The 27061-nt window shown below is 37.5% G+C and overlaps 1 protein-coding gene across 5 annotated transcripts in view; it reads right to left on the bottom strand.

The window, feature by feature from the left end:
* Positions 1 to 16494: 16494 nt before the first annotated feature.
* LOC129271736 (angiopoietin-1 receptor-like) overlaps positions 16495 to 27061 on the bottom strand; it is a 36899-nt gene continuing 26332 nt past the window's right edge. For all 5 annotated transcript variants that reach the window (XM_064106667.1, XM_064106669.1, XM_064106668.1 and 2 more), the window contains exons 10-15: positions 23427 to 23732; positions 23180 to 23250; positions 21391 to 21622; positions 20078 to 20316; positions 19251 to 19423; positions 16495 to 19098 (exon numbers count right to left, since the gene is read on the bottom strand). In XM_064106667.1, coding sequence (XP_063962737.1) covers positions 18831 to 19098; positions 19251 to 19423; positions 20078 to 20316; positions 21391 to 21622; positions 23180 to 23250; positions 23427 to 23732 — 1289 coding nt within the window. In that variant the 3' untranslated portion in view covers positions 16495 to 18830. The remainder of the gene's footprint in view (positions 19099 to 19250; positions 19424 to 20077; positions 20317 to 21390; positions 21623 to 23179; positions 23251 to 23426; positions 23733 to 27061) is intronic.

Raw genomic sequence — 27061 nt, 5'->3', positions numbered from 1 at the left:
GAGAATTAGCTCCAAATGTTGAAATAAAAATGAAAAAAAAAAATGATATAGTTCTTGAGGGCAACACTTTAACATCATTCCTGTAGATTTAGGAATTATTTCATAATATTGTCTTTGAAATAATGCTTATAATTATGTGATATTGACATCGAAAAAAGATGAGATTATCGTAAATTTAAAAAAAGAAATGTTAAGGCGCGCTTCTGTATAGTGCAAGCGTATTTGAATTCAATTATTGACGAAATCTCCCTCCTTTGCCACATCTCTTGGCGGTATGGATTTCTATTGGTTGAATGTGATGAGAGAGCTATTAAACCATGTTTCCTATTGGATATTGCTTCAAAAGTAGGTGTGTTTTGCAGAGATAACATGAAGATGTAAAATGGTTCTTAGAATACCAATTCGGAGAGATTTTAAGGGTATTTTATCTCACTGATTTTAAAGGAGATGAAATATTTTATTTTATGTGCTACGTAGAATTCCGTATAGTGATTGGTTAAAATATCATCATGTGGCGAAATATATTTCAACTACGATGTTGCGTGACGTATATTTTTTGCTATACCAGTATTCTGACGTCATTATTCCAGAAAACTGGATATTTAGCTAAACTCTCGGACGCACTGGTCAACGAGCTCTCCCTCCCGGGTAAGTCCCATGATGCGTCGGCGCAGGCACAATCCGCGTTCCGCTGAGTGCGGTGGCTTGGAAAAAGGTAGGTAATTCAACGCAACCGCATTCTACAAGCTCAACGCATAGATTTTGGTTCAAAATTATCAAAAGTAGGATATAACACACATATATCAGGCGTTTCCTTCGAAACATAATGGGAACTACAAATTCTCAGTCGGACTGACAAAACTACTGTATTTCCCTCGGGGCTTCGTCCCTCGGGAAAAATAGTAATTGCCAGACCAACCTCGGAAAATATTTCCACTCTAGTTTCTCAAAGCCTGATATATTTGTTTATTATCTGAGATAACATAGATCTCATAATACCAACCGCACTTTTCAGAATACGAATTTGGAGAGATTTCAACATGTTCAAGGGTATTATATCGCACTGAATTTAAAGGAGATAAAATATCATATTACATAGGTTATGTGGATGTGAATCAGTAATAGGTCATTACGCCATCGCCTGACCATAGTCATGATAGTTGCAAGGATCGCATTTGTTATATTTTAGGTTCTGACGTCATCTCAGTGAATATAAAATTGTATATCCTACATAGAGTAAATCCTGTATAGTGATTGGTTCAAGTAGCATCATGTGACCTAATATATTTCAACTATGATGTTGCGTGACGTCAGACCTCGATATATTATGACGTCATTATTTCACAAAACTGGATATATCGGCGCACCGGCTTGCGCGCTCTCTCTCCCGGGCGCGCAAGTCCAGCGCGATGCGTCAGCGCAGACACTAATCTGCGTTCCGCTGAGCGCGGTGGCTCGGAGAAAGGTAGGTAATTCAACGCAAGTAACAGGACTTTGCATGCTCAGCGCATAGATTTTGGTTATAAATCATTAAAAGTAGGATATAAAACAAATATATCAGGCGTTTCATTCGAAAGCATAGTGGGAATTAGTAATCCTCTGTTGGACTGGCAAAACTACTATATTTCCCTCGGGGCTTCGCCCCTCGGGGAAAAATAGTAATTGCCAGACCAACCTCGGATAAATAATTCCACTATACTTTCTCAAAGCCTGATATATTTATTTATTGCATTGTATTGTAAACTGCTGTGTATATTTGGTGACGTCACCCGCTGCTTACAAGTTGCGTAATCAGGTAGTCTTGATGTACGCGCTGGTGTGTACGCGTTGATTGCATGAAGAACGCGCTTGCAGTATTTTTTTTCCATATTTTTAAAAATCTATTATGACGTAGATGGATCAGAGCTGCAGCAAGAATTTCGGATTAATCAAAAAGCCAGGGGCCCTTAACACCAAGGTTAGCAATGGTCGTAGAACATTTTCCTCCGATTGATTGCATTGACCACAATGTACAATCAATCGTGAAAATCAAGCGTACGATTAATCGCTAACCTATGTGTTACAGGGCCCAGATGATGAATGCAGTCTCTGATGGCGAATGATAGGCTATAATAACATATATTGCCTGGTCTACATTTCAATAAAATACACATTTCACCTGCCATTATTCTGTTTGATTACACACTGTTTATATATATATTTTAAGTCCTCAGTGAAATGATCATTTAAAATAATCCCACCCCATGAAACCTGATATGTCAGTTTCAAACACGTATTCTGGGTTTAAGTACAATGAGCGGGCATAAACGCAGTCATATATCCCCAAAGAAATAAAGGCGTTTTTAATACAAACCTTAAATATACATTTTTTAAACCAAAAGTTTTGCATAGACATGAATATATATCAACATTACACATCAAATATACATCAGTGAACATTTTACATCAATGAAAACTCAAGCAACGTACCTTTTGTCAATATCGAGAAACAAAGTAAAAATAATAAACGAGATATAAACACTTTCAGGGTGTGAATGGCTGCCATTTTATCGAAACTGTTGTACTAAGGGACAGATGAAACTCCACACTAATTTTGTGCTAGACTGACTTTATATTCTCCAAAGATCACAGTGCACATATTATAGGCCTATATCAGAAACCTCATTCATTGAATGAATAAGCTCAAATATCAAGTCTATCAACAAAATCATTCGCTCGTAAATAGAACTTGAAGTTTAACCTCTGTCTGTAGTGTTTATTTCTATTTGATGTTGTATATGAATATATGAAATGTACAACGCGTCTCAGAAAACAGGAAATAAAAATTGTTTTCTTGGATTATTATTATTTTTTGCTAGGGATAGAGTATGCCCAGAATCTGTATTCGGAAAATGTATTTTATGCTGAAATCAAAATCATGGTGACCGGATTGAATATTCATTTGTTTAATTTTTTCTCACAAATTAAGGTGAACACAAATAGTAAATATCATTGAAATAGATATGAAAGACAGTCACATACATAATCAAAAAATGTCATATCACTGTAGAGCTTAAGTCCCATTTGATATGACATAATTATTCCCCATTCATGCATTTACTCACCCAAGATCATACCCATACTCATCAACTCCCTTTATGCGTTCTTGACACCCATGCTCATTCATACCGTACGCTCACCCACTATACAAATAATGAATGTTTATGAGTGCAATGGACAGAATACTTCATGAGGGAAAGATGAAATGATCCATTCAACGAGGCGTAGCCGAGTTGAATGGATCATTATTTCATCTTTCACCGAATGAAGTATTCTGTCCATTGCACGAATGAAAAAACATTCATTATTTGGTTTATTTGACACCTATTTTTTTTTTTTCATATGAAATTTATGAATGTCAATGTAAAACATGCTCATGCAGTGCGAGTTCGGTCTGTTGATTGTTACGTCTTACAACACGCGCACTGTTGGTGCCTGCATGCAGCTCATAGACAAATAACAACACAGCTGCAGTTTCGGTGCGCGCGTGCAATGGACAAAATCGTATGGATCCAAAATTGCACGATGAATGGATCAACAATTGCACGGTTGATGACGTCATTGCAAAATGGGCTGAATGAATATATTAAACAACCAATCAAATCACAAGGATCTGTCTAGGTGTTGTAAGAGTAGAAATAATTATGTTTTTGAATAAGAAACATTAGTTGAACTGTAATCGAAAAGGTTCACTAACCCAATACAACTTTGTTTTTGTTCACTACGTCACACACAAGGTTTCTTCCATGAAAATGACCATTAAGGACTCAAGGTTTCTTCTTCATACTTGGTTCTCTCTTTCTCTCTTCCAGTCTCTCTCTCCCACTCTCACTCACGGTGGTCTTTATTAACACACCCATTTCCTTCTTATCCAGAAATAGTATGAGTCAACTGGTCCAGGAATATAGAAACTATATCAAGTCCAGAGTATAAATGCAGAGTACAAAATATGTATTGCAGAGATTTTGGGGTTATTGAGCTACCGCTCCACCCCGCATAAAATCACGCAATTTGTTCTCCTGTCCCATCCCATGGCTGAAATCAATGAGTCCTATAGCTTTCACATACATTGTTATTCATATTTCTACACCTGTATATACTTCTCATCGTTATTCCATATTTATACTTCTACATCCTTTCTACCATCAAGAACATGAAGAAAGGGTAAATAATATATTATATTGGAACTGAATAATCATCATCTTCTCGTCATCTTTATTCGTTTGTATCATGGGCCTCAATACGCCATCGAACGCTACCACAACTACAAATATATATATAACAATCATAAAAATATACAGTGTTACAATGTCATATAAGCCCTCATATTCATCTTTTCACGGCCATACTTACCCAGATCCTCATATTCATATTATATATTACATGATATATATATTACATATATATATATTTTTTTTTTCATACCTTGGTCAGTTCGGTCTACTACCGTCGGTTTCACGCTTTCGGCGATCTTCAGGCAGACTGATGATTTGACGACGTGGTTGTGTCTGCGTGCTGCGATGGGTCGTCACACCTGATTGGTTTTCTGGGGGGTCTTTGCCGATGTCTGTGGCGGTACTTTGAGATTATTTCTGACCTTTTGTTGACGCACTCTTTGTTGTTGGTGATAATTATATACTTCTCTTCTAGTAGTCTGGATGATCGGTGCAAAAAGTAGCAAGAATTGTTCAGATTATGGTACAAGCATGAAATTTGGCTGACAGGTAGAGTAAACAGTGCTGAACATTTTTAGCAAGGGGTGCCAACCTGATCTCTCTTCGTATAGCAACAGTTGCTAGATAACATATTTACCTTAGCAACCACCATTTTGGGGTGTTATCTTCATTTTAAAAGCTATATTTTGACTTCTTAGCGCCAATTTTACAATCACATATCAAGCAACGTTCCAATCATGTACAGCAACAGTTGCTAAGCAACACATTTTCCATAGCAACTATATATAATATTCCTGAATACAACATCTGGTCATAATATTTGAATGAAAATTGGTCAAAGTATGAAACCTGGGAGTAAAAACTATCTCATTAGCCTGAAAAAATTAGAAGCTGTCCAAATAATTATAATATCTGCATAATTATCGTATCTAGATAAGAAACCTAATTTTGATATATATGATTTGATCATATTTCTTCATACTTTTTACTCATACATGACAAAGCTTACACACTCACAAAAATCATCACCGGGTCATTGAATGTACTTACTATCTAATAATTATTAGGATCTCGCCTGTTATGAAAATGTGACAGGGTATTGTAGTGGATGTACATGGAACACTGGGAAAGACACTGAAATTTTAGGGGAAGCTAAAATGTGATTGATATGAACTAATCGCTCCCAAATGACAAAGCTTCATTGGGAAGAAATGGCGATTAATGCCCACACACTTACTTGTCAGTAAATATTTGATATTATTGACCGAGAAGAGCATGTACATGTACAGTAGACCTGAAACGGCCTCAAGCATCATTGACTGTATGTTCACTGTATAGCATATAAAGTAGACCTGAAACAGCCTCAAGAATCATTGACTGTATGTGCACTATACATAGCATGCACAGTAGACCTGAAACAGCCTCAAGCATCATTGACTGTCTGTTCACTGTATAGCATGTACAGTAGATCTGAAACAGCTTCAAGCATCGACTGTACATGTACTACTTGTGAATACATGTATGTCACGAAGCAGAACATTTGTCGATTATACAACAAAATCTTCTAAGAGAAATGGTTATCTCTGTAATTGACACTAATCATTAACGCCGCATCCTACAAATCATGAAGATGAAGCGGTAATATGCAAGATATTGTATGTTGTACCAGGTCATCAAAAAGTATGGTTGGAAAATTGAAAGCAATGTAAAGGTGTTGGTTCCAACCTACTTGGAATGACTTCTTTCATCATTCTTGCCCATTATATTTGAGCATCTTAAAAAAAAACCAACTAATGATTCTAATCTCAAGTTTACTAGAAGCAATTGCCACTGTATGTATCTCTTTTATTTTATCATAAGTCATTTACATAATTGACATGATATTTTGCAATATATTCTAGATGATGAAGGAAAATAAATGATTTATATTTACACTGTAGGTTTCCAATAGCTTAGGACTTTGGGTACAATTCTAGCGAATTAATCGAACGTACCTTTTATGTGTCGCACATGCCTTCTCAAAGTAGGGCATATATTTTTCCAAAATTTAAGTTAAGACTGTCTGGGTTAATCATCAATACGGGAAAGCAAGACCACTGTGAAGCATGCAGTATGCTCGACAAGGAATATCAGAGGCAACAGAGGAATACATCAAGAAAGTTACAGTCATCATCCTCTCCGGTGGGACAATTAATTGTTCATCAATCAAAGTTTAAGAAAAAAATTTCTCCATAAGGAAATTAGATTACGAGACAAGGTGGTAGTGACATCAGCAGAATCATATCCATCTGAGTTGGCGGTATATGGAATGAAGAAGCATATCAGAACTCCATGCTACTGTTCTGTGGGCGAGTATGGATCACATCCAGCCAACCTGATATCACAAGTGCTTCACATACGAGGTGACAAAGTCAGATGCGCATACATGTAGATCTATCAAGTCATGATCGATCTTGAAGCTGCAGGATCCCGGCCAAATACCTGCAATTGGAACTAACCTAACAGGTCAAATCAACTTCTACACGAGCTTTCAAGTCATGGATCCTGGAGCTGCAGGATTGACCCAGGTCAAAACACCTGGAAACAGAACGGACAAGTCCAAATAAACTCTAGCACGATCTTTCACGTCATGATAGATCCCAGAGCTACATTATTAATCCAGGTCAAAACACCTGGAATAGGAACTGACAGGTCCAAATCAACCTCTGCAGAAGTCACAATGGATCATGTAGCTGCAGGATCCAGACAAACACGCCTGGAAACGGAAGTGAATGGTTTAAATCGAATCTAACAGCTCTTTCAATTGATGCTAAGTCCTGGAGCTGCAGGATTGATCCAGGTCAAAACACCTAGAAAAATAATGGACAGGTCCAAATCAACTTCTGCACAAGCTTTCAAGTCATGATAGATCCCTCAGCTGCAGGATCCAGGCCAGCACGCCTGAAAACAGAACTGGCTAGTCCAAATCAACAGTTGCGAAATCTTTCACGTGATGACAAATCCTGGAGCTGCAGGATTGTTCCAGGTCAAAACACCTGGGAAAAGAACGGACAGGTCTAAATGAACTTCAGCAGGATCAAGTCATTTAGCTCCAGGATCCAGGCCAGCATGCCTATATAGGAACGGAACTGACGGGTCCAAATCAACTCTTGCAAGATCTGTCACGTCATAATAGATCATGGAGCTGCAGGATTGTTCCAGGTCAAAACACCTGGAATCGGAAGTAACAGGTCCAAATCAGCTTCTGCAGAAGTCATGATAGATCATGTAGCTGCAGGATCCAGGCCAACAGGCCAGGAATGGAACTGAATGGTCCCAATCGATTCTAACAAATCTTTCACGTCATGATAGATCCCGCAGCTGCGCAGGATTGATCCAAGTCAAAACGCCTGGTCAAAATCAGCTCCTGCCCGTGGCATTCGGTTTGGGAATGGCATGAAGAACTAATATCTTCATTGCAGACTACGGAAGGGAGTGGGTAAACCAAGGCAAAGTGTGTTGGCTCTCAAGAGACCGACTACTGTTAGCAAGGGATAAAGTGGTATCCAAGCACTCATTTGAAAATTAACTTCTGGCAAGTTTTTGGTGTTTGAAATAATTATAAACTTAGTTGACTCAATCGATTCTTGGTGGTCATTCTTTTGTCTCTCCAGGATCAGAGATACTTATGTTGTAAGTACCCATGACCTCCTAGGGAGCTCTTGTAACCGTTCTTCTACAAGAGTGACCTCTTGCTAAATGTTGATATTGTGGAATTATTTCCTAAGGTCGATCTTTAACATATGTTTAGGTTAATCCATAATAATTATGGTTTCCAGATGGATAAATATTGGTGAGGTTCTTTTAACATGCAATAGGTATTATTATATCAATAATATGGAACCCATAGACATCGTCTTTGGAAATATGAACCATATCATGAGGTAGTTTAATTTGTGCAAGGTTTTACTTTTTAAGCATCTTTTAGTACCTCTATCATTTACACATATCAATAATCTTACCTTACGGCCTTTAACCATTGGTTGCTACATAAAACATATTACTTAGCAATTGGTACTTCGCATGGGCTTGTATACATGGTATTGTTCTTGGGTTGTTGTGATTAATGTATTAATGCTTTAATAAAACAGATGCGATTCATAGAAATTATAATCATAAAAAAGATACCCTATAATAATTGGTTACTGTGGAAAATGTTACTTAGTAACGGTTGCTATGGTGCTCATTGTGTCTACCTACGGAAACATTCATCAGATGAGGAATTCATGGGCCAGATTTAATTTCTGAGCTATTCTGAGTAAATTATAATGATCTTAACTAAGATAAAGAATTCGTTGCTACGGAAGAGGGTCACTTAGCAACCGTTGTTATGAATAAATGGATCAAAACTATTGTGATACAAAGGAACTTGCTTTAGATTAAAATTTGTATGACATATCGCCTGTGAAAATGCTACTCAAGCCCAATTAAGCTCAGTTACTAAGGTAAATATGTTACCTAGCAACTGTTGCTATGTTTGGTGAATTCACGTTGGCACCCCCTGCTAAAAATGTTTAGGATAACTTACTATACATTTGTGCCGATTTTCATGCTTGTACCATTTTCTGAACATTTTTTTCACCAATCACCTAGACTATAGGCAGAGATTGCAGAGCCCACTCCTTCTTGGGTTAGTGTTGCTTCCTTTAGTTTCCATATATACTTAGAGAGTTGGGTTTCATTTTTGTATTTTTCATGTTTTATTGATTTGATGTGATTCCTGTATCTATATATTGCTCTGCCCTGGCATTGAGCACTTTTGGAAACCTCAACCAATCCTATACCAAGTGGATATTTATATATATATATATATATATATATATATATATATATATATTGTAAAGCAATGGATGAAGAGAACAATGGTAGGCGTAGCTTAAATCAAGGTTCCCCAGAGCTATCTACCCTTTGGAAAAATTGGTGATGCCGAAAAAATGTCTCTGCCGGGAATCGAACCCGGGCCCCCAGCTTTGAACGCCGGTGCCTTAACCACTAGACCACAGAGACGGGTTAGTGGCTAGGGCGACCCCGATCCGATTGACCACCTAGACAGATTTTCGACACTATACCAATTATAATTTCCTTTGTCGGGTGAAGGTGGGTTTCGAACAATGACAAGCCGCCATGCTTCAGCTGGATCAAAGCTATTGCTTTTATACAGTACATGTATGGAAGAAAGTATACATACAAATGTGTAAAGTTTTACATGTACAACAGCTTTGGCAACTCTTTTATTTAAATATTGTAAAGCAATGGATGAAGAGAACAATGGTAGGCACCGGCGTTCAAAGCTGGGGGCCCGGGTTCGATTCCCGGCAGAGACATTTTTTCGGCATCACCAATTTTTCCAAAGGGTAGATAGCTCTGGGGAACCTTGATTTAAGCTACGCCTACCATTGTTCTCTTCATCCATTGCTTTACAATATTTAAATAAAAGAGTTGCCAAAGCTGTTGTACATGTAAAACTTTACACATTTGTATGTATACTTTCTTCCATACATGTACTGTATAAAAGCAATAGCTTTGATCCAGCTGAAGCATGGCGGCTTGTCATTGTTCGAAACCCACCTTCACCCGACAAAGGAAATTATAATTGGTATAGTGTCGAAAATCTGTCTAGGTGGTCAATCGGATCGGGGTCGCCCTAGCCACTAACCCGTCTCTGTGGTCTAGTGGTTAAGGCACCGGCGTTCAAAGCTGGGGGCCCGGGTTCGATTCCCGGCAGAGACATTTTTTCGGCATCACCAATTTTTCCAAAGGGTAGATAGCTCTGGGGAACCTTGATTTAAGCTACGCCTACCATTGTTCTCTTCATCCATTGCTTTACAATATTTAAATAAAAGAGTTGCCAAAGCTGTTGTACATGTAAAACTTTACACATTTGTATGTATACTTTCTTCCATACATGTACTGTATAAAAGCAATAGCTTTGATCCAGCTGAAGCATGGCGGCTTGTCATTGTTCGAAACCCACCTTCACCCGACAAAGGAAATTATAATTGGTATAGTGTCGAAAATCTGTCTAGGTGGTCAATCGGATCGGGGTCGCCCTAGCCACTAACCCGTCTCTGTGGTCTAGTGGTTAAGGCACCGGCGTTCAAAGCTGGGGGCCCGGGTTCGATTCCCGGCAGAGACATTTTTTCGGCATCACCAATTTTTCCAAAGGGTAGATAGCTCTGGGGAACCTTGATTTAAGCTACGCCTACCATTGTTCTCTTCATCCATTGCTTTACAATATTTAAATAAAAGAGTTGCCAAAGCTGTTGTACATGTAAAACTTTACACATTTGTATGTATACTTTCTTCCATACATGTACTGTATAAAAGCAATAGCTTTGATCCAGCTGAAGCATGGCGGCTTGTCATTGTTCGAAACCCACCTTCACCCGACAAAGGAAATTATAATTGGTATAGTGTCGAAAATCTGTCTAGGTGGTCAATCGGATCGGGGTCGCCCTAGCCACTAACCCGTCTCTGTGGTCTAGTGGTTAAGGCACCGGCGTTCAAAGCTGGGGGCCCGGGTTCGATTCCCGGCAGAGACATTTTTTCGGCATCACCAATTTTTCCAAAGGGTAGATAGCTCTGGGGAACCTTGATTTAAGCTACGCCTACCATTGTTCTCTTCATCCATTGCTTTACAATATTTAAATAAAAGAGTTGCCAAAGCTGTTGTACATGTAAAACTTTACACATTTGTATGTATACTTTCTTCCATACATGTACTGTATAAAAGCAATAGCTTTGATCCAGCTGAAGCATGGCGGCTTGTCATTGTTCGAAACCCACCTTCACCCGACAAAGGAAATTATAATTGGTATAGTGTCGAAAATCTGTCTAGGTGGTCAATCGGATCGGGGTCGCCCTAGCCACTAACCCGTCTCTGTGGTCTAGTGGTTAAGGCACCGGCGTTCAAAGCTGGGGGCCCGGGTTCGATTCCCGGCAGAGACATTTTTTCGGCATCACCAATTTTTCCAAAGGGTAGATAGCTCTGGGGAACCTTGATTTAAGCTACGCCTACCATTGTTCTCTTCATCCATTGCTTTACAATATTTAAATAAAAGAGTTGCCAAAGCTGTTGTACATGTAAAACTTTACACATTTGTATGTATACTTTCTTCCATACATGTACTGTATAAAAGCAATAGCTTTGATCCAGCTGAAGCATGGCGGCTTGTCATTGTTCGAAACCCACCTTCACCCGACAAAGGAAATTATAATTGGTATAGTGTCGAAAATCTGTCTAGGTGGTCAATCGGATCGGGGTCGCCCTAGCCACTAACCCGTCTCTGTGGTCTAGTGGTTAAGGCACCGGCGTTCAAAGCTGGGGGCCCGGGTTCGATTCCCGGCAGAGACATTTTTTCGGCATCACCAATTTTTCCAAAGGGTAGATAGCTCTGGGGAACCTTGATTTAAGCTACGCCTACCATTGTTCTATTCATCCATTGCTTTACAATATTTAAATAAAAGAGTTGCCAAAGCTGTTGTACATGTAAAACTTTACACATTTGTATGTATACTTTCTTCCATACATGTACTGTATAAAAGCAATAGCTTTGATCCAGCTGAAGCATGGCGGCTTGTCATTGTTCGAAACCCACCTTCACCCGACAAAGGAAATTATAATTGGTATAGTGTCGAAAATCTGTCTAGGTGGTCAATCGGATCGGGGTCGCCCTAGCCACTAACCCGTCTCTGTGGTCTAGTGGTTAAGGCACCGGCGTTCAAAGCTGGGGGCCCGGGTTCGATTCCCGGCAGAGACATTTTTTCGGCATCACCAATTTTTCCAAAGGGTAGATAGCTCTGGGGAACCTTGATTTAAGCTACGCCTACCATTGTTCTCTTCATCCATTGCTTTACAATATTTAAATAAAAGAGTTGCCAAAGCTGTTGTACATGTAAAACTTTACACATTTGTATGTATACTTTCTTCCATACATGTACTGTATAAAAGCAATAGCTTTGATCCAGCTGAAGCATGGCGGCTTGTCATTGTTCGAAACCCACCTTCACCCGACAAAGGAAATTATAATTGGTATAGTGTCGAAAATCTGTCTAGGTGGTCAATCGGATCGGGGTCGCCCTAGCCACTAACCCGTCTCTGTGGTCTAGTGGTTAAGGCACCGGCGTTCAAAGCTGGGGGCCCGGGTTCGATTCCCGGCAGAGACATTTTTTCGGCATCACCAATTTTTCCAAAGGGTAGATAGCTCTGGGGAACCTTGATTTAAGCTACGCCTACCATTGTTCTCTTCATCCATTGCTTTACAATATTTAAATAAAAGAGTTGCCAAAGCTGTTGTACATGTAAAACTTTACACATTTATATATATATATATATATATATATATATATATATGTGTGTGTGTGTGTGTGTGTGCGTGTGTTGGACCGGCATCGTGCTTGGTGCGTGTTCCCCCCTCGGCGCCAGGTAAAGTTTCAGTGCAGCTGCCCTTGCAACGTACTATTATATTGTTTTGGGTTAGTATTAGGTTACTGTGAAGTTTTGCATTGTATATTATTTAATGCCATTATTTTTGTAATTAAACAGCCGGAAAGGTGGGTGAAGGTGGGTCCATTTCTTTACAATATTTAAATAAAAGAGTTACCAAAGCTGTTGTACAACTTTACACATTTGTATACTTTCTCCCATACGTGTACTGTATCAAAGCAATAGCTTTGATCCAGCTGAAGCATGGCGGCTTGTCATTGTTCGAAACCCACCTTCACCCGACAAAGGAAATTATAATTGGTATAGTGTCGAAAATCTGTCTATCTGACGGTCAATCGGATCGGGGTCGCCCTAGCTTCTAACCCGTCTCTGTGGTCTAGTGGTTAAGGCACCGGCGTTCAAAGCTGGGGGCCCGGGTTCGATTCCCGGCAGAGACATTGTTTCGGCATCACCAATTTTTCCAAAGGGTAGATAGCTCTGGGGAACCTTGATTTAAGCTACGCCTACCGTTGTTCTCTTCATCCATTTCTTTACAATATTTAAATAAAAGAGTTGCCAAAGCTGTTGTACATGTATAACTCTACACTTTATATATATATATAAACATATAAATATTTTATTGGTTGGATTGCTTAACTAAGCTAGTCGTACAGACTGTTTCACCCTAAGGCTCATCCGCGGATGAGCCTTAGGGTGAGTGAAACAGTCTGTACTACACAGTCGAGCACTATTAGATATTGCAGTATATCACTATATACTTACCTATATATAAACATATACATATTTATATATATATAGAACAATGATATTATGGATAATAAATATCATTTCTAGGTCACTCGAACTTCAGGTGACGTCATAGGCGTAGTTTTGTTGCCAGTCATTAGAGGGCGTTGTATTGTGTCCACCATCTGTTTACTCAGTAAAGGAAAATCTAGGTAGTCTTAATGTCATCGTCAATTCTGCTTTCTTACCGTGCACAATATTCCAAGTATTCAACATTCGATGTATAATTCATAGAATAGATGAATGATATGGTATGCTTGTCATTTCATTTAATTGATGGATATTTAGTGGACATTTAAGCTCCAAAAGTTGTATGAATTATATAGCTTGTTCATTATTCAATATTTGATTTATGATTGTTTATTTTTTTTAACTGCAGGTCGAACCATACATTCATGCACCAAGCATATTGATTTCGCAACTTGGATTGATTTTGTGATTTTAACTAACGATAGAAACAATTAATCCGACTAAAGCGTCATGCACAACCTCATATTCATTATTCACACCCAAACCTCTCATAAAGACACTACATAACTAAACAAGAGCCATTTTCATTTGGTAGATGTTTTTAATCAATAATGTCATGAGCAAATGCAGAGAATCCAGTTCAAACAGTCAGATACATATTAGTGGTAATGTTTTCTCAATAATGATTCGCTGTTATATCAAGAATGAGTAGATGTCATTAAATACAGTGTAAGAAATCAGCTATAAAGGGTTGTTTTCATGTAATTGATTCGCTGTTACATTAAGAATGAGTAACTGTCCTTTCAGCTTTTGAGTTGGCATCACTAAGAGGTGTGTCTGAGCCAATACAGTGTATTGACTTGTATGTAGTTAGATCTACGATTCATGACGTAAAATCTATATTAGGATTTCAAGTTTTCTCACAGATTCTACAAAAAGGGGAAGTACTTCCCCGAAAGAGTAATTGCATAAATGCATAGCATAAGAATGCTCATCCACCTCAAACGTAAATATAAATCAGCTAACGGTTAAAATCGCGGCCGCTGATCATGATATACATGATAATCATTCATGTCAATTTTCCTTGCCAACAGTTCTTAATAGGGAAAAAAAACAGGAAATAAGCCCCTTTCACAATTGGTGGTGCAACTGCTTACAACCGTTGCGATTCTGTGCAACATATATTGTGACCAAAAGATCGCAAACGATTGTACGAGCAATTGTGCAAGCCCCTTGCTCGTACGATCGTTTGCGATCATTTGACCGCAATAAACGGTGTAATTTAATTTGATACGTTATTAATTCATGGTGATGAATCTAAAATTTATTATGTTCAAACTTGTTTCTTGAGAGAAGATAATAAAATATTATTAAACAAATACAGTAACGGTTGTAAATTTTTTTAACAGCAATTGTGAAAGGAGCTTAATAGAATGGCTCCCGCTTAATCAACTTAATGATAATGAGATCCCGATACGGGAGTTTGGCATTTCTCATATGTAATCCCAAAACCAACAAAAAGACGCCCAAGATGAATGTTGAAATTTTTCATTGACCTGGAAGTGACACATATGTAACACCTCAGATTCCATAAAGAAACGCAAAAAAAAAGTACTTGAATATTGAATAGAAAATAAATTCAGTTAAAGCTTAAAAAATAAGGATAAAACAAGCTCGCAGGGTCATGAAAACATTTTTTTAACAGGGGGTACTGATGTAAATTTCAAAGCCCCCCCCCTCGATGAAAGAAAAATTAAGGTCATTTTGGTCCCGAGAAATTTGACAAGTCCCTCCCCCCAAAAATAAAACAAAAGTAGGAAATTTTGGTTATATTTCTCAATTTTGCCCCACCTACCACAATTCAAGGGGGTGCTGCCTATGGAGAATAACACACGTGGCACCCCCTAGGAAAATCCCCCAGCACCCCGCTTCCTATGACCACGAGGATTCGAAGAAATCTATTCACCAAACCGTAGGACACCGTTCAATCTCAGTGAAATTTCTAAGCAGCCCTGAAAAAAAGGAAGTATTAAAAATAAAAACTGCGTCCCTCGCATGTATTATTGAAACCTTGTCAGAAGGAGAATTCTTTTGGTCAGGGTGATTGTAATTTTTTTTTCATGACCGTTAAGCTATTTTTAAAGAACCTTCCCTGGTATTGGGAGTGATGGTGGGTCACATATTTTCTCCCATATTCGCTTCAACACCCATTCTTGAATACCGATAAAGTGCCCCTCTCTCACACTTTATACTGTTATAGTTTGGTTTTAAATGAAATCTATTTGTTCTCTTTCAAACATGAATATTGCTACATAATCATTGAATATATGAATGCAAATTATACATAGATTTGTTTTCATACACATTAAACAAATATTACAAGCTTAGTAGAATACCTTACACTGTACATCAATCACGAACATTTTTAATTCAAATCTAAACGTTCTTTTCCCTCTTTCATTAAAGACATTCATGAATTTTAATTTCTCAAGAAGACTTTCCTATTACATCCTCACACCCATACTAACCATATCAACATAATGCTTTTATGACACCCGCACTTACACACACTCTCGTATTTATGTTTTGCATAATCTCACACACTCTCTCAAAGTATCTCCACAGTCGTTTTTTGACACCCTCATATATAATCTCACACAGTATTCATTCTTCATACCCATACACACCCACGCCCCAGGGGCGTGACAGGGGTTGGTGCCCAGGGGGGGGGGGGGGGTGGGGGGGGGGCAAGAGCCAAAAATTTCCCGGTCATATTATGGTATGAACAGGATTTTTTATGATTGTGCCCCGAGCATTAGGGCGAAGCTCAAAGCGTGATAAGTACCCCCCCAAAAAAAAGGGGGTCACAGCGTGGAGCGCACATCAAAAAGATGCTTAATATAAGTTCCGAGCGAGAAAAAAAAAATCAGCTTTTCATGAGAATCTAACTTTGAGATTGATTTTGACATGGTATTCAGAAAATAACATCATATCTTTCATCTTCCTTTCCTTTTCTTTTATCTTTTCTTTTTTTTTTTTGAATTTTCGAGGGCCAGTGCTTTGCGGATCAGGTCCGGAGCAATGGCGGCCCCAGGATTTTCAACCTCGGGGGACACAAAAGAACATTTGGGGGCGGGTAAACACACAAATATTTGCCAATTTCTCAAAATCGAGCAAGATGCGCGAGCTATTATTTTTTTAATGTAGACCCTACTGACATGAAAAATAGACCTGTTACTAACTAGCTTTTTGCATTGGGCCATGGAGATGGTATCTCTCCAAATAAATAATGCGAGCACGGAGCCCGAGCTGAAAATTTTTGACATCCTGAGATGATAGCTGGACGTTCTATAAGCACTTCTTGTAATCATGAACTGGATGGCTATCTAATTAAACTTTTAATGCGAGCGCGTAGCGCGAGCTGAATTTTTTTTATTTATGGAAATCATAAGTAGGCAGGAAGCGTATCTCGCTAAAACGAATAATGAAAACTCTAATTGCGAGAAGCATATTGACTTGAAAATTTGATTTTAAGCCCCATTTGAACAGATAATTTACTTATCTCAGTCAACAGCCACTGCGAGCGTGTATAATTTTATATAATGACCTGATAGATTTAGTGACATTATTGGGAGCTATCAGTGAATGGATGAGAAAAATTTCAAAATTTAAGGAACGAAAAAGCTGTTTTGGAGCACTTTGCACCTTTAGTAGAATGCTAATGACAACATTTACTATACATTTTTTTATTTTTCAAAATTTCGGGGGTGGGGCCAACTCACTGGGGGTAAATGCCTTCCGTGCCCCCCCCCCCCTTGGTGCCGCCACTGGTCTGGGGCGGAGCCCCCGGAACCCCGTGATATTTTTAAACATTGCAGATGGTCACTGTTTTATAAAATCACGGGTACATACACAACACATATTAACCTCAACGCAGTTGCGGATCATAAACTAGATATTTTGAGGCAGCACAACATGGCAAAATGTGGATAAATTTGTAAAAGTCGCCAGCGAGCGAAGCGAGCTAAAAAAATTAGCCTTTAGAAATGATTGATTTCTACTCATTTGATAGTGGCTTTGGAAATTTAGCCAAAGTAAACAGGCTTTTTACGGTAAATCTAGCCAGCGCAAAGCTTTACTTAGGTTTAGGACATAATATCGGGAGATATAACTAGCCCTTGGATAACCCTACTTTGGCTAAGGATTTTCCCCGGGTTTGTGCTGATTGTGATCATTATTGCATAAAATTTAGCAAGCTTATAATAGACGCCATCCACCTTTTTTCCCGTTCTTTATATTTTTCAATCCTCGGCAACCCGCTCTTGTTATTAAGTTATTCTTTTATTATATTTTCTATATTTCCAATTTCCAATTAAGCTTTTGGTTCTACCTTCATTTCCCGTTTCTTTCTGCCTCTTTCTCCCATTTTACCGCCATTTTTGCCCGTGCCATTGAGTAATATCTTTTGATTTCATATCCCTCTATTGCTAATCATGCTAATGTATTAGTATTTAAGGATATTTGTACTTCCTCACGTATTCTTCTTTCCTTTTCCCGCTTTCCTTCCATTTTCCCTATTTAGGTTTTTTTTTTCTTTCACTTTCTTTTAATTGTTTCACTTTCCTTTTCCCTTTTCTCTTTCCTCTTTTTCTCTCTTTCCCCCTTTTCCTTTTTTCCCGTTTTTTTATTTTCCCGGTGAAATCCGCCAGGGTGGCAGCTTGCCCCCCGGCCTGTTACGCCACTGCCACTCCCTCATTTTATACTTCCCACCGATACCCACCCACATCCTTATATTCATTAGTCACGCCTATACTCACCCACACAATCATTTACACCCTCATGATTCATCATACTATATTCACAAACATCCTCAGTCTTCACACCTATACTCACCCACACCCCTATATTAATTCTTCTCACTATCCCCACCCACACCCTCATATTCATTCTGTTCACCATACTCACCCACAATCTCATATTCATTTTTCACACCCTTGCTCACCCACTCCCCCATATTCATTCTGCTCATCATGCTCACCCACACCCTCATACCTATTCTTCATCCCCTTTCTCACCCACGCCCTCATATTCATTCTTCACACCCATACTCACCCACACCCTCATATTAGTTCTGCTCACCATACTCACACCCTTATATTCATTTATCATACCATACTCACACACATCCTCATTTTTCATACCCATACTCACCCATTTATTAATTATTGACACTGATATTCTCTTATTGGTTTCTTCCACACACAAACACACACAGACGCATCCTCCCACCAACACACACAGATATACACAAACATTACTTCTTGCACTTGCTTCATTCTGTAATTCGGTAGTGGAACTGTGCATTAGAGTCGATTCTAAATGTATTCATAGGTGATTTCCGGCTCTGGTTGGCTGACACTCTGATGCGAGGTATCGATGCTGGTTTTCTTAAGCCCTTGGTATGTGTGGTGGTCAGTAGAGTTCTGGTAGTCCCTGGTGTCGATATCGAGATCTTGGTAGGTGTCTTTATCCACGTTTTTGCAGGTGCGCATGGATGCATCAAATGCAGGGTTCTCATACCTTGGGGATGGCTCACGTGCAGTGTTTTTTGACGATGCGGTGACTGGATGTCTTAGTCTGGCCCTGAAAATCAATTCACAATATTTTTTTCTTTCATATATTCTTAACCAAATCGTATTAATAAAGGCTTTATTTGATGGCATACTAACATCCTACTGAGAACATCTGTCAATTAAAACAAAATAATTAAAATAATGTAATTGCAATTAACCTACCTCCTATAGGTAACAACATTGATAATTATGAGGAAGATGATGATGATGATAAGAGAAACACCTGCAATAACAGTGCCTACTTGCGCCCCGTTACAGTGATGACCAGTAAGGATGGTCTTAGCTCTGACTGGGTACGACCACTTACTAGAACCAGCTCCATTGACAGTTTGGACCTTGGAAAATGACGAAAAAAATATCCATAATCTGATGATCAGTGAATACGCTATAGTGTCCTAATTTGAATACAAACATTTCGTTGTACTTTCGCCCACAATTCGGCAATTATATTTCAAATAATTTGTTTTCGTATTGAAGCATATTAGTTGAATACAATAATTCGAAATCTGCAATATGTCATGACTTTTTAATTGTTTTTTGGTCCGAGAAATGTAAAATTATGAATAACCTGGCACGTCTTTATCTAAAATTGTCATTTTTATGGTGATTTTCTTTAAAGTAGGCATACCTTCATACGCTATAATATCTAAATATGAATATTTTTGTACTTTAATCTAATTATGAGTAACCTGGCACATTCTTTATCTAAAATTGTCATTTTTAATGGTAATTTTCTTTAAAGTAGGCCTATATTCATACGTTATAATATCTAAATATGAATATTTTTGTACTTTAATCCACAATTTGGCAATTAAGAATCATTTCAAATAGTGTACAACTGTCATGAAGTATATCAGTCATACAATAATTCGAAGTCCATACTTTGTCAAGATTTTCTTTGGAACGTATGAACTCCTTTTGTTCTTTTGTTTGTGTTATATATAATGAAAGAAAGCGAAAAGAAATGAGACCGAGAATCGTTGTATTACCTGAACTGTATAGTTAATACCATACAGAAGATTCGTTACAGTATGTTCTGCTTCAAATGCATCTGTCAACGCATTTTCCATGATATAATCGCCATCATCTCCTTGATCGCTTTGCTTGTAGCGAATGGTGTACATCTGAATACGACCATTTACATTCGATGGAAGAGGAGTGGACCACGACACAGTAAAAGAAATTTTAGTACTTCTTGGTATGGCCACGTTGATAGGAGCTGGTGCAACTGATAGAGGGAATTGAATGACTGGAGATCTTTAAGGTGAAACGCTTGAATTTATATATTTATTGTATTCTGTCGTGAGGATCTCTGCATTGGCTGGTGCTTACATATAATAACGTAAAATATAAATAAATGTAAATATGTAATTATAATCAAACTTGTGAATAAATTTTGCATTCATTGTGATACGGAGAGAAAAATAAAACATGGTTATCGAATTAAAACAAGAAATAATATAAATAAGATAAAGCCGGCAAATAATCGTTTATCAAATTATAAAAAAGTGGTAGGTCAAATCAGTCCAAATTTAAGAGCTTGAAAGGAATTGTAAAACATGACATTAATCATGTTTATGTTCGGGTTTACCCCCCCCCCCCCCCCCCGAAAAAAAACCGCATACATTCGTAATTCCGAAGCTTCGTTATTCCGAAGGTTCGGTTATTCCGAAGGTTCGTATTTCCGAAGGTTCGTAATTCCGAAGGTTCGTAATTCCGAAGGTTCTTTAATCCGAAAAAGAAATAAGGTTCGTAATTCCGAAGGTTCGTTAATCCGAAAACGAAATGAGGTTCGTAATTCCGAAGGTTCGTTAGTCCGAAAACGAAATGATTAACGAACCTTATGTCGTTTCCGGACTAACGAACCTTCGAAACAACGAACCTTATTTCGTTTTCGGATTAGCGAACCTTCGGAACAACGAACCTTATTTCGTTTTCGGATTAACGAACCTTTGGAACATCGAACCTTATTTCGTTTTCGGATTATCGAACCTTCGGAAAAACGAACCTTCGGAATAACGCCACAAATGTTCGGATTAACGAACCCTTTTACGTTTTCGGATTAACGAACATCGAGGTATAGGCAATTTACGTGTTTCGGAATTACGAACCTTCGGAATAAAGAACCTTCGGAATTACGAAGTGTAACCGAAGACAAGTATATAACAAATAAAAACAGAATCAGATAAAATATACCAAAGAATGCAAGGAATTGGGAACGGTAATTATGTAGAAAAATTGCCTTGAATAGCGAAACTCGTGTCAACCATCACAAAACAAATCACTTAAAAATCGACCAAACCTTCTTCAAGTGTTCTGCCGATTATCTCACTGCTCTTGTCACTTTCCTCATCTTTATTTGAAGCACTTATTTGAATGGTATAGTCCAGATAGGTCCCTAACCCTGTAATCGTATAGGAGCTTGTATCATTAGGAACTATGCGAGAGTTTGTGGATGATGAACGAGAGAGAGCATAGTAGATCATATAATGGGTCACACCACTCCTGCAATTTGCTGATTCCAAAGAGATGAACTGCAAGACAATGGTGGAGATTAATAACTCTTATTAGCATCATCAGGAGTAGAAGTAGTAGTAGCAGCAACAGCAGCCGTAGCAGTAAAGGTGTAAGATATCCATAAAATATCCATATTTTCCCCGATCGGCCGCTCAAAGCTGATTATGTGTTTTTAAGGGGTATTCAAATTAGTCACTCCTTAGCTTTATTATTATGGAACGTAAATACATAATAATCTCATACACGCCCTAATTGAATAGTGTGAGCACGAGGCGCTAGCAGAAATTTTAATATACGATAAGCCTATTAAGAAAGATGTAGAACAAGTGGTGGTAGTAGTTGTAGCAATAGTAGTAATAGTAACAGTTCTAGTAGTATTAGTAGTAGTTGTAGTAGAAGCAGCAGCAACAGTATTATTAGAAGTAATAGTAGTAGTTGAAGTAGCAATAGCAATAGTAGTAGTAGTAGTAGTAGTGGTAGTAGTAGTAGTAGAAGCAGCAACAGTATTATTAGAAGTAGTAGTCGTACTAGCAGGGGCGTCGATCCATTTTTCAGATGGGGGGGGGGCAAAATCATAAAATAATTTTCCAAAGGCGATCGATCACACAAAACGAACAAACTCACCCACACACACCCCTACACCCACACACACATTGGCCTATATTATATATATCCATATATATATATATATGACTCATGAAAAAGAAACATATCTCAGGCTCACCAACAAATAAATGCGAGCGCGAAGCGCGAGCTGAAATTTTTTAGTATACTGACATGAAAACAGGAAAAATGTACCTGTTTAGGTTTGTTTGTAGTAACTCATGAGGAGGATAGATGCATGTATCTCACTACAAAGAAATAATGCAAGTGCCGAGAGCGAGATGAAATTCCTTTATATTCTGACCTGAAAGCTTGATATTCTAAGCATTTTTTGTACCAATGATTAAGATGGGTATTTAGAAGAATGATGGATGCGAGCGCGAAGCGCGAGCTGAAAATTTTGATATTTCGATCTGAAAAATGAGTTTAATGGACGCTTTTAATAAAGAACAAGATATATATCCATCAACAGATTATTGCAACTCGAAGCGGGGTTCTTTTGAGGTTTAGAACTAAAAACGGGACATTCTATTCACCTATTTAATCAATTCAAATTCAAAAGTTTATTGATATAAAAATCCTGACATATAAGGATCATCATAAACAAAATTTAATCATGAAAAGTATGAGTTTTTGCTACAGAAATGATGCGAGCGCGAAGCGCGAGCTAAAATCCTTTATATTCCAATCTGAAAAGCGGACATTTTGAGCACGATTTTAAATAAAGAACGAGTTGGTATCTCAATCTCTCTTGCTTATTTCAGTGTAACATTACAATCTTATTTTATTTTTAGTTGCACATGTGGAATTATTGGGGGGGGGGCAAAACGATATGTTTGCCCCCCAATATTTTCATTGGGGGCGATTGCCCCCCCTCCAGGATCGACGCCTCTGCGTACTAGTAGTAGTAGCAGAAGAAGCAGAGGGTAGTAGTACTAGATTAATAACAACAGTTTCATCACTTTCATTACCTCCCATGTCACTTCTAGTTCTTTAGGATCGTTGGCTGTCACCTGTATTCCAGCAGGGGGAGACCTTGGTGCTGAAAATTTGATTCAAATGAAAAATACAATTTTAAATGCACGTAAAACTATAAATCATAAATATTTATTCTGCTCATGCTGAAAATATCAACTGCACAAGCAGTTATATACATTATATGGGTTGAAATGGCACTTACCACAAATATTCAAATATTACAGAATAAGATTAACTTACCTGTACAAAGAGTGATTGCATAAATCCATGGAGACCATGGACCTATTCCACCCTCTCCTTCCCTCACGGCTGCAACACGAAACATGTAGTCTGTGTCAGGAGTCAAGTTACTAACAGTAGCTGAAGTGCTAGAGTCAGCTACTCTCTGATCCAGTTCCCAGTCACCACCTTTTCTTACGAATACATCATATCCTATAAGGGGAGGATCACCTATGTCTTCTCCTGCAGTCCAGGCATTCCATCGTAGAGATACTGTAGTTAAAGTGCTGCTAACAATAGATGGTGCCGTACTTATGACAGGAAGAACTGAAAGTAATAGAGAAAGAGGCAGAACACGAGATTACATAATTCATCAGATTATACGCCTATATTCGTCCATTATCAATAATAATAATATAATATAGGGTATTTATATTGTGCACATATCCACCTTGTTAGGTGCTCAAGGCGCTCCTATATTACCCGGCTAAGCAAGGCGTTCATAGCGCACACAGCTTTTTAACTCTTTAAATGCCGTTGGCAGCTATACGTGCCCTTAGCCCTCTAATGCCATTGGCACGTATGCGTGCCCAGAGAACTTTTTTTTTTAAACCAATTTTACAGCCAGAAAATCAACACCATATTTTCTGTTTTTTATGTTGTTATACTGGCCAGGAATTCACCATTCATTTTATCATATAAAAAATAGTGGTTTACATAGACATTTTTTGAGTAAAATTGTATTTTTGCATCATTATTTTCAAGAGTTGATTTCGGATATTGCCGCGATCTGAATCAAGATTTCCCCTATTGACACGTGTGATATAACGGTTGTGTGTAGCAATACACGTACTTCTATGGGCAGAGCAACGGCGAATGTGTGAAGACATTCAGCTCGGAATTGACCAATGACCGAGCGGTACGATGTTCCTCACCCAACACTACTCGCCCATTCGCTATTGTTACATGAATATTCATGAGCTATCGATCGGGTCTTTTGCAGGCCAGTATGGTAGTATTCTTGTGTCAAGGCTTTTTTCTGCCTGCAAATGTGCACTGTTTGGGGATTTTTTTTGGGGGGGGGGGGCGGGGGAAAGGTCTTATACATTGTTTTTAGCATTGTCACAAAATTGTTCTCGTTATAAATATATGAGTAAAGAAGCCTGTCATTTCCAACTCTCGTCTGCGCACTGCAATCATCACACTCATTATTTATTTATTCGTTTCTTATTGTTATTAATATTATCATTATTAGTATTACTATTATTATAATTATTATTATCATTATTGTTATTGTTATTGTTATTATAATTATTATTATCATTATTCTTCTCTTTCACCTTCTTTTTTAGTATAAAAGGGATGATAAAAAGGGATTATAGTTTTATATACAAAGCAGAATTCACTGAGCAAAATACCGAAAATTTCATCAAAATCGGATAACAAATAACAAAGTTATTGAATTTCAAAGTTTAGTAATATTTTGTGAAAACAGTCATAAATATTATAATTACATATTATGTCATAAAAATGATTGTAATCATATTAATTGCATTTCTCCTGCAGCAAAACTCTCTCTTTATAAACTTAAGATCAGGTAAATAATGGTTCATATTCGTTTGTGTTTTTATAGCCCTACCATTATAAAAAAAAAAATTATTGATATTGTTACGCTTATTAATATCATATTCAAACTTCTCACAAAAATATGAATTGTTCAATTTTCTCCTCGAATAAAATAGGACGAAGCAAAAAAAAGTGATAATTAACCTCTCCCTGCGGCGGAGCCGTTTTGGTACATTGCTGGTATTTGGATCTGTGGCGGTGTTTTCCGAATCAATTGCTAATTGCGCCAAACTGAAGTGTTTTCAGGATTTTTAGTAAATGTAAATATGAAAGAGCAGACATTTTTTCTTTCTAGAAACAAAGGTATCGCTTCTCAAATCAACAGAATAGTTAAGAAATTTACGAGGAAAAAGTCGTGTTATTTTGTAAAATCTTCGCTTTTCCCCAAGTCAATAGGCAATGTGTACAAAAATGTGTAAGGGCAATCAATGCCAGCAAAAAGATGATGGGTAAATTCCCCTACACGCTGAGCTCTTATGTCAAATGTGATATCATATACTACTAAACGAAAAAAATGAATCAAGCAAAATTGATAACAACACCAAATAATGTACCAAGTTTGGTGGAAAAAATAAGCATCAAATTTGCATCGGTTACGGAAAGAAACCTAAATATTATTTTGATCATCAACAAAATATATGATGTCAATGTGGCAAGGGCGAAATAAAAAGTATGATGTGTGTAAGGAAGAAAAAAAAGAGAAAATGGGAGTGAGCAAATCAAGCGAGTAAACGCACTTTTCATGATCTTTTATTTACAAAATTCTGTGAATGTCATGCATTTTCCGCAATGCGTTTTTTCCCCCATTCTTCATCATTTGTTTTATTAGCGGGATATAATTTATATTAATCAATGTATCATTTCTTCCGATGATCCGCTTTCTTTTGTTTCTCCCTTTTTGCCAGCAAAACGATGATGGGTAAATTCCCCTACACGCTGAGCTCATATGTCAAATCTGATATCATATACTACTAAATGAAAAAAAAAATGGATCAGGAAAATTTGATAACAACACCAAATTACGTACCAATTTTGGTGGAAAAAATAAACATCAAATTTGCATCGGTTACGGTAAGAAACCTAAATATTATTTTGATCATCAACAAAATATATGTTGTCAATGTGACAAGGGTGAAATAAAAATATGATGGGTGTAAGGAAGATTTAAAAAAAAAGAAAAGTGTGAGTGAGCGAATCAAGCGAGTAAACGCACTTTTCATAATCTTTTATTTACAAAATTCTGTGAATGTCATGCATTTTCCGTAATGCGTTTTTTTTTATTCTTCCTCATTTGTTTTATTAGCGAGAAATAATTTATATCAATCAATGCATAATTTCTTCCGATGTTCCACTTTCTTTTGTTTCTCCCTTTTTGCCAGCAAAAATATAATGGGTATATTCCCCTACACGCTGAGCTCATATGGCAAATCGGGAAGCATAAACTGGATTACTACTAAATGGAAAAAAAATAATATATCAAGCAAATTTAATAATTGGAAATGTAAATTGTACTAACATATCGAGTATGTTGATTGTGCATAAGTCCTACTGCATGAATATTGACAATGCACGGTATAAAGAAACTTAGTGGTGTCACTTATATATCATTTGAACAGCAAATAATGTCCATTTAATTTTTATTTCAGGGAAGGGGAAGTAAAATTAATCCTTACTAGATTGATATTTTTAATGACGGGGTAATTATAAATATCACAAATAAAGAGGTGTAGAAAATATAATTTCTGATATTGTCGAAAGCAATATCTTACTTTTCTGATAGATGATCCATTACAAACATATTATTTGAATAAACAATCGTAAGGTTCAACAAATTATAAAGATCTAAATTTCTCCAAATTGTTAGTAATTTCTACCTTCAAACCCCATTGCTTCGTTATTTATGTTCCATCTTTTATCTTTCAATTTCCTGTATTTTTGATTTGTCAAGGATTATATAGCCTATACATTTCTTCAATCATAAATCTTATCTTTATCCTTTATTTCTAAATATGCAAAATAGGCTTCAGCTA

This window comes from Lytechinus pictus, chromosome 11, assembly GCF_037042905.1.
Source record: "Lytechinus pictus isolate F3 Inbred chromosome 11, Lp3.0, whole genome shotgun sequence".
In the NCBI taxonomy this organism is placed as follows: Eukaryota; Metazoa; Echinodermata; class Echinoidea; order Temnopleuroida; family Toxopneustidae; genus Lytechinus; species Lytechinus pictus.
This window is presented reverse-complemented; position numbering and strand designations above follow the sequence as displayed.